Genomic DNA, 9270 nt, shown 5'->3' with positions numbered 1-9270 from the left:
CTCACAGAGATCCACCTGCCTCTCCCTCCCAAGTGCTGGGATTAAAGGCATACGCCACCATGCCCAGCTTCAATAGCTTCTTTAAGCATCTTATTTACTATGGCTTTATGCATATGTTTGAGAATTTCTGTGGAATGTCCATCTAGAAATGGAAGTTCTAAAGCAAAAGCTACTTATTAAATTTATTTATTTATTGGTCTTTTAGAGACAGGGTCTCCCTATAGCCTGCTGGCCTGGAGCTCACTTTATAGACCACGCTGGCCTCAAACTTACAGAGATCCACCTGTCTGCCTCCTGAGTGCTGGGAATAAAGACATGCCCCACCACACCTGGCTTAAAAGTTGTTTTTAGGGCTGGAGAGATGGCTCCATGGTTAAGAACACTGACTGTTCTTGCAGAAGACCTGGGTTCGAATCCTGGCACCCACATGGCAGCTAACAACTGTCCATAACTCCAGTTCCAGGGGCATTGTACGACACGGGTGCACTTACCTACATGCACGCAACACACACGTATGCATAAAATAAAAAACAATAAAATATTTTTTAAAAGTTGTTTTTAATACATATATTTCTAATATTTTATTTTTTTTTTATGTGTATGAGTGCACTGCCTGCATGTATGTGAGTGCACCCATGTCATGCAATGTCTGTGGAGGTCAGAAGAGGGTGTCGGATCCCCTGGAACTGGAGTTATGGATGGTTGTTAGCTGCTGAGTGGGTGCTGGGATTCGAACCCAGGTCCTCTGTAAAAGCAGTCAGTGCTCTTAACCACTGAGCCATCTCTCTAGCCCCAAAAGTTGTTTATATTTTTAAATGTAATAAATGAAGTACTGCCAAAGTTTTGCTTTGCTTAGTGTAATTTCTCTTCATCTAGATAAATTGCTTTCATTGCAATTTCATTGCAATGTTTAATTTAATTTATGTACCGTCTTTTCCCTAAGGAAAATATCTTAAATATATTTTAGTTAAAGGGGGCTAGAAAATAGTTTATAATTTTTAGCTAAAATCTCCTTCTGCTTTGTTTGGTTTGTGTTTCTTCTCAGAACTGAGAACTAAAACCATCAGATCTACAAGGCACACACTAGTAATTGTTCCTTTTCTCCCCCTTGTCCTTCCCCACATGGAGCCACACCACATACAACTGTATGTGGACCATTTTGGCAGAGCCCTATTCTGGTAGATTTCAGGTTTATTACTACTTTTGAATGTATTATCATTATTAGATGCTTTGGGGGTATCTCTGTACCCCAGCTGACCTGGAACTCAATATGTAGACCAGGCTGGCCTTGAAGTCATAGAGATCTGCCTGCCTCTGCCTCCCAAGTGCTGGGATTAAAGGTGTGCACCACCATGCCCAGTTTTTGGATGCATTATTAGTGAGTTGCTTTACACTTGGATGATGTTCTGTACATTTGTCTGTGTATTTCCTCTGATCAGAGGTTATATTTTCTTCTGAAGAGATTTTTGTTTTGTTTTTGTTTTTTTCTTTTTTGAGACAGGGTCTCCCTGTAGCCCCAATTGACCTGGAACTCAGTATGTAAACCAGGCTGGCCTTGAACTTACAGAGATCCAACTGCCTCTGCCTCCCAAGTGCCGGGATTAAAGATGTGTGCTACCACCCGGCTCTGAACAGATTTTTTTATCTCACCCTTTTGGGTTGACCTAATTATAGGAATATGAATCACTTCACAGTTCCAACAATGCTTAATTGTGGGTATGTATCTCTTTAACTTCTAGGCTTGCTTCATTTGGCCAGCTTTTGTTTTTAACCTTCCCGACTCCCCCAAATAAAGCCTAAGAAATATTACTTTATTGTCAAAGTTCACTCCATATGTGTTTATGTTTTTTTATTCATTTTTATTTTGTATATATGAGTGTTTTGCCTGCATGTGTGTATGTGCACCCATGTTGTGCAATGCCTATGGAAGCCAGAAAGAGGAGTTGAATCTCTTGGAACTGGAGTTGTGGATGGTTGTTAGCTGCCATGTGTGTGCTGGGAACCAAACTCGGGTCTTCTGTAACAGCAACCAGTGCTCTTAAAACCTCTGAGCCATTCTCTCCAGCCCCATCTTTTTTAAAGACAGGATCCCATGTAGTCCAGAGAGACTTCTAGCTTTCTGTGTACCTGAGGATAACCTTGAACTCCAGATCATCCTGCCTTTATCCAAGAGCTGGATTTACAAATATGTGCTACCATATAGAATTTAAAAATATATATGTATTTTGGTGCCAAAAATGAAACCTAGTAGATTCCATTAGTAGTACTGTCATGATCATGTGTTGGCTTCCTGGGATTTTCCTTTTTTCCTTAAGTGCTCAAGGAAGAAGTGGTTGGATCATGAAGAAAGTTTAGAGCTACTATTATGTGAACAGGATCCTTGAAAACTGCATGACCACCCAAGTGGCCTAGTTCATTTCTGTTTCCCTCTAAAAAATATTTTGAGATTAGGTTAAATTTTGCTGAATCATAAAAAGAAACATGTTTTGCCAGACATGGTGGCACTTGCCTTTAGTCCCAGCATTTAGGGGACAGAGGCAGGTGGAGCTCTGTGTGTTCGAGGCCAGCCTGGTCTACATAGCAAGTTCCAGGCCAGCTGCAACTACAGAGAGACCTTGTCTCAAAAATGTCTGCCACAGAAGACAATGTCTTCCAGGTAAGACTGATCATTTCTCCCTTGTTAATCTTGAGAACTTGTTGTTGCATGCGCAGTTTCGCTTTGTGTTTTACTGACCCATTCCCTCACTCCCCAAACCATCCTATGTAAAAATGTCTAGGCATTACTATAATGGGTGTTATTTTATGATTGCTATGGATTGGACCCAGGGCCTGGTGCTCTTGTAGTCTATCACAAAGCCCAGCAATGAGTACTTTAAAGAAATCATGTTTAAAAGGATATAGAGAAATATGTTACTGGTTTTTTTTTTATTATTATTATTTGTTTTGTTTTGTCTTTTTAAGACAGGGCCTCCCTGTAGCCCCAGATGTCCTGGAACTCACTATGTAGACCAGACTGGCCTTGAACTCACAGAGATCCACCTGCTTCTGCCTCCCAAGTGCTGGGACTAAAAGTGTGAGCCACCACGCCCGGCTTACTATTTGTTTTGATGGTACTAGGGATTGACCTTAAGGCCTCACATGTACTAAGAAAGCACTCTGAATTATACCTAGCCTTCTCTTCACTTTTTTTTTTTAAACATTTATTTTATTTTATGTCTATGAGTGTTTTGCCTACATATATGTATGTGTGCATACCACATGTATGCCTAGCACCCAGGTAGGCCAGAAGAGGGCATTGGCTTCCCTGAAACTGGAGTTATATAGGAGGTTGTGGTCTGCCACATGGGTGCTAGGAACCAAACTCAGGTCCTCTGCAAGAGCAGCAAGAGCTCTTAGCCACTGAGCCATCATCTCTCCAGTTCCTCTTTTTACCTTTTGAGACAGAGTCTCAGTTACCCTCTCTGGCCATAAGCTCATTCTTTAGCCCAGGCAGGCCTTGAACTAACTTATAATACTAGCCACCAAGCCTGGTAATATTTTTATTCTTTTATATATTTATACATGTGTGTGTGTGTGTGTGTGTGTGTGTGTGTGTGTGTATGTGTATATAAATTTTCAACCATACTAATGAGGTAGCATTGTACAGTAGCTAATATAAAATATTAGTTAAATAGCTGGGCGTGGTAGTGCACAGCTTTAATCCCAGCACTCTGGAGACAGAGGCAGGCCACTCTCTGTGAATTCAAGGCCAGCCTGGTTACATAGTGAGTTCCAGACCAGCTGGGGCTGGCTGCCTTGACTAGCCAGGGGAGACCTTGTCTCAAAAGACCAAAATAAAATAAAATAAAATAATTGATTAAATAATACCAAATTAATTTGTATTTTATTTTGTTTGCTTTGTTTTAATTTTTGTTTTGGAGATAGAGTCTCTTCTATCCCAGGCTGATCTTATAGTCACTGTGTGGCTAGGAATAACCTTGAAGTTCTGAGTCTCTTAGCTCCACCCCCTAAGTGCTGGGATTATAGGCATGTACCACCATACCCAGTTTATATGGTGCTGGGGGTCAAACCCAAGGTTCTTCACATGCTAGACAGGCACTATACCAGCTGAACTATATCCCTAGCCCTGTATTTTATTTTGGAATTTATTGTGATCTTTTTGAAATGTGTATGTATATATACACATATAGAAGTGCACGTGTGTCTTGTAGTGCCCAAGGAAACCAGACAAGGTCATCAGATCCCCTGGAACTACAGCTACAGAGAGTTGATAGTTGCCATGTGAGTGCTGGGAACTGAACCCAGGTCCTCTGGAAAAGCAGTAAGTGCTCTTAACCACTGGCCATCTTTCTGGCCCCAAGAAATTAATTTTGATTCCTAGAGTGTATCCTGAACTAAGTAACTCATGTCTATAATCCTAGCACTTGGGAGACAGACAGATTGTAGGCTCAAGACTGACCTGGAATACATAAAGTTCTAGGCCAACCTGAGCTATATAGTGAGCTCCTTTCTTCAAAACAAATATACGAGGCCTAGAGATATGGTTCGATGGTTAAGAGCACTTGCTGCTCTTGCAGATCTGGATTTGGTTCCCAGCACCTACATGGTGGCTCACGACCATCTAAAACTCCAGTTCCAAGGGATTCCAACTCCTGATCTCTGTGGGCACCAGGCACACATGTGGTGCACATACATACAGGCAGACAAAACACTCATACACATAAAATAAAAATAAAATCTTGAAAAAAAGAAACATTTAAAAAACAAAAACCAACCAGTATCTGACTTTGGGTGCTATTTCAAACTATATATATATTTGTTGTTGTAGTTGTTGTTGTTTTGGTCTTTTTGAGACAGGGTCTCCCAGTAGCCCCAGCTGGCCTGGAACTCACTATGTAGACCAGGCTGGCCTCGAACTTACAGAGATCCACCTGCCTCTGCCTCCTGAGCGCTGGAATTAAAGGCCTGTGCTACTATGCTCAGCCCTAAACTCTATGTCTTAAAAATATAATAGGCTGCTCTTACTTGGGAGAAATTAAGAAGTTGTACATTCTGTTCATCAAAATTCCATGCTAAGCCTGATGTGGTGACTCCCTTATACCTATAATCCCAATACTTAGAAGGCTGGAGCAGGAGAATCACCTTGAGTTCAATCTAGGGTGGCCTAGGCTGCATCATTACGTCTAGGCTATCCAAGGCTATAGAGTGAAACTCTGTTTCTTGAAGCAAAAACCAAAAACAGGCAGGCACGGTGGCTCACGCCTTTAATCCCAGCACGTGGGAGGCAGAGGCAGGCAGATCTTTGTAAATTCAAGGCCAGCCTGGTCTACATAGTGAGTTCCAGGTCAGCTGGGGCTACAGGGAGACCCTGTCTTAAAAAGACAAAAACAAAACAAAAATCAAAATCTGGGTGTGATAGCACACACGCTTCACCTTAATTCCAGCATTCAGGAGGCCAGGCAGCCAGATTTCAATGAGACTGAGGCCATGCTTGTTTACAAAGCAAGTTTCGGGCCAGTTGGAGCTGTAGGTAGACCTTGTCGCATAAAAACCAACAAACCTACCAACCAGCAGACAAACCCAGACCAACACACGTCCATGTTAGTTACTATTTTCTGCTTTGGATTTATTTTTATTTATTTTATTTTATGGATAGGAGTATTTGGCCTGCATGTATGTAAATGTACCCATGTGTGTAATGTCTGAGGAAGCCAGAAGAGGGCATCGATCCCTTGAACTGGAGTGACAGATGGTTGTTAGCCATCATGTGGGTGCTGGAACTGAATCCATGTCCTTTGAGCCATCTCTCCAGCCCTTGTGTCAGGTTTTTTAAACTGAGGATGGACAAGGATGGTTGATACAGACACATCTAAGTTAAATCACTCAGTCTTTCAGATGCCTAGCTCACAAACTGGTTCATGAACTTGACTTGAGATGTAGTACAGTGATTTTGATGTTTAAAAGTTTCTGATTGCTGGGGGCTGGAGAAATGGCTTGGTGGTTAAGAGCACTGACTGCTCTTGTGGAGGACCCAGGTTCAGTTCCCAGCACCCACATGGCAACTAAAAACTGTCCGTAACTCCAGTTCGAGGGGATCTGACACTCTTCTGGCTTCCACAGGCATCGCATGACATGGGTGTACTTAAGCACATGCAGGGTCATACACATAAAGTAAAAATAATAAATACGTTTTTAAAAAAATTTCTGATTACCTACTTGAAGTATTTTCAGTTGTGAAGTTAAATGCTGTCATGTCATTCAATCATAGTATAGGCTCCCCCAAATTTGCCTTTTAGTTCCTTAGTTCCTCACAGGCCATGTTTTTCTTTTCTCCTCCTCTCACTGTGTGTTTTCGGCTGCCCAGAGCTTTCCATTCTCCCCCGAGTCCTGGGATTCAGGTGAGAGCACTGTACCCTAATGAGGATTTTCAGTGCTAGCAGAAGAGGAAAAAAGCAAGAGATAAAAGCAAAACAGAGCCCAGAAAAATGTAAGTCATGGAACTATTATGGAGTAAATAGAAGAGTCTTTTTGAGACAGGGTCTCCCTGTAGCCCCAGCTGTCCTGGATTCAACATGAAGACCAGGCTGGCCTTGAACTCACAGAGATCCACCTGCCTCTGCCTCCTGAGTGCTGGTATTAAAGGCATGTGCCACCACGCCTGGCCGCAAAAGTATTTTTTAAATCTTAACTATATTAGGCCGGGCATGGGGGCATGCTTTAATCCCAGCACCAGAACTGGGTTGTTAGCAGCCATATGGGTGCTGGAAACTAAACCCAGGTCCTCTGCTAGAGCAGCTAGTGCTCTTAACTGCTGAGCCATCTCTCTAACCCCTAGATCCCAAGTTCAAATTACAGCACTGTTTTATGTTTTGGGCCAGTTACTGAACTTTCCCCCTTTGAGCCTTCTTCCCCCATTTTCAAAGGAGAATAATGATAGCACTCTGCTTTAGGGCTCCTGAGAGGATTAAAAGACACAAACAATGTGTTTGTCTCTTATAATTCCTGATCATTGCTATGCCCCAAAATCATTTAAGGGAGTTAGAGAGATGGCTGAGGTTAAGAGTGTTTGCTGCTCTTCCAGAGGACCTGTCTCCAGCATCCATGACAGGCAGCTCACAACTGCTTGTGACTCCAGGATCAGGGAATCTGGCATCATCATCTGGCCTCCAAGGGCATCTGTGTGCATGGGGTACACTTGTACATACTCATAAAATAGAAGTAAAAGTAAATCTTTTCAAAACAATAAAGGAAGAAAACTAAAGTATCCACTGTATGGGGGAATTAGTTGCTCATTTATAAGTAAAACAACATTTTAGTCCAGTCAGAAATGAGATTAGCCAGGTATGTTGGTGCACACCTTTAGTCCCAGCATTGGGGAGGCAGAGGCAGGTGGATCTCTGTGAGACTGAAACCAGCCTGGTCTACATAACCAGTCCCAGGTCAGCAGGGGCTATAGGGTTCTTTTAAGGAAGACTATCCTGGGCCCTACAGAGTATTAGCATTCTAAGATAATTTTCATTTTTGCAGATAAGTGACTAGGAACAGAAAGAGTAATATGGTGTAATTCACAAATTTGGGATTGAAAACACAACCTGCCCTGCATTCGCAGCCCTGTTTCCAATGTACTAGGAGACAGTGGGAAATGGGTATGAAGGTTGTTGGTGTCATGTCGCCTGTGCTATGCTGTTGGCATTTAGTAGCATTTGGATCTAAGGATGATGAACAAGTAGCAGATTGACAGACAGTCTCATAAGGAGTAGTAATTGACCGACCTCAGATGTCAGTTACATTTTTATTGGAAAATAGGGACTTCTACCTGGGCTTCTCCCTGGACAGGTGTCAAGGTTGGCTTTGGTTGTCATCTTGACACACCTGGGAGGAGAGAACTTCAATTGGGGAATTTCCTTTATCTGATTGACCTGTGGGCATGTCTTTGAGGCAGTTTCTTGATTATTGAATGATGTGGGAGGGCCCAGTCCAATGTGGATGGTGACCTTGGGCAGCTGGTCCTGTGTTGTATAAGAAAGCAGGCTGAATCTGGCATGGTGGCGCACGCCTGTAGTCCCAGCACTTGGGAGGCAGAGGCAGGCGGATCTTTGTGAGTTCAAGGCCAGCCTGGTCTACATAGTGAGTTCCAGGACAATTGGGACTACAGGGAGACCCTGTCTGAAAAAAATAAACACAAACCCAAAACAAACAAACCAAAACAACAACAAAAAAAAAAACAACGAAAAAGAAAGCAGGCTGAGCATAGGACAGGGGAGCAAGCCAGCAAGCAGAGTTCCTCTGTGGTCCATGCTTCAGCTCCTGCCCCCAGGTTTCTGCCCTGAGTTCGTGCCTGACTTCCCTCAAAGATGGACTGTTAGCTATAAGGTCAAATAAACCCTTTCCTCCCCAAGGTGGTTCTGGGCAGTGTTACAGCACCGAAAAAAAAGCTAATTGGGATAGCAAGCCACTTTTCTCTAATTTTCTTATGTAGACAAATTCTTTCTTTAGTTGAATCTTTTGTTTTAGGGTGGCATGTGATCAAGTCACTTCTCTGGAAATAACCTAGTTTTACTGGGATTTTTTGTTGCCATGTTGACGGTAAAGGCTGGACAAGAATCCTTCCGTTCTATCACCCGCTCCTACTACAGGGGAGCAGCCGGAGCGCTGCTGGTGTACGACATTACAAGGTGAGCCCACTCTGGAATGGGAGGGAAACTTTCCTAACATCTCTGAAGCTTTTCTTTTCTTTCACCCGTTCTGCTAATGACCTACGTGGGGGCAGTTTCTTTTGTGTATACATGTTGCCTACCTTTTCTCATATTTGGAGCTGCTTTGCCTTTTTGAAACAGGCTCCTGACCAACATTCTGAATTTCTATGTTGTAGACGTGAAACCTTCAACCACCTGACGTCATGGTTAGAGGATGCCCGTCAGCACTCGAGCTCCAACATGGTTATCATGCTGATTGGAAATAAGAGGTAAAATTTTATCTTTATAAATACTAGTTACCACAAATCATCAAACTTTTTCTGTGGGTATTGCGTTTATTTGTTTTTCTACTTAGTTTAGTTTTGTTTTATAAACAAGGTCTTTCCTGTGTAACCTTGACTGGCCTGGAATTCACTCTATAGACCAGGCTGGGCTCAAACTTGCTGCAGTCCTCCTGCCTTTACCTTCCAAATGCTGAGATTATAGGTGTGTGCCATCCAGTTGACACTGAACTTGATAACCCAGACTTTCTCAATATATCCTCTTTTTCTTTTTTTTTTTCTTCTTTTTTTTT

General features: G+C 42.5%; 1 protein-coding gene across 1 annotated transcript in view; it reads left to right on the top strand.

Annotated features, from left to right (window-relative positions):
• Rab2b (RAB2B, member RAS oncogene family) overlaps positions 1-9270 on the top strand; it is a 24816-nt gene that overhangs the window by 3620 nt on the left and 11926 nt on the right. The window contains exons 4-5 of the mRNA XM_008832702.3: positions 8593-8675; positions 8873-8965. Of these exons, the coding sequence (XP_008830924.1) occupies positions 8593-8675; positions 8873-8965 (176 nt within the window). The remainder of the gene's footprint in view (positions 1-8592; positions 8676-8872; positions 8966-9270) is intronic.

Source organism: Nannospalax galili, unplaced genomic scaffold, assembly GCF_000622305.1.
Source record: "Nannospalax galili isolate Female #2095 unplaced genomic scaffold, S.galili_v1.0 scaffold1256, whole genome shotgun sequence".
Taxonomy (NCBI): Eukaryota; Metazoa; Chordata; class Mammalia; order Rodentia; family Spalacidae; genus Nannospalax; species Nannospalax galili.
Note: the sequence above shows the minus strand (reverse complement) of the source record. Positions and strands in the feature narration are given on the sequence as shown.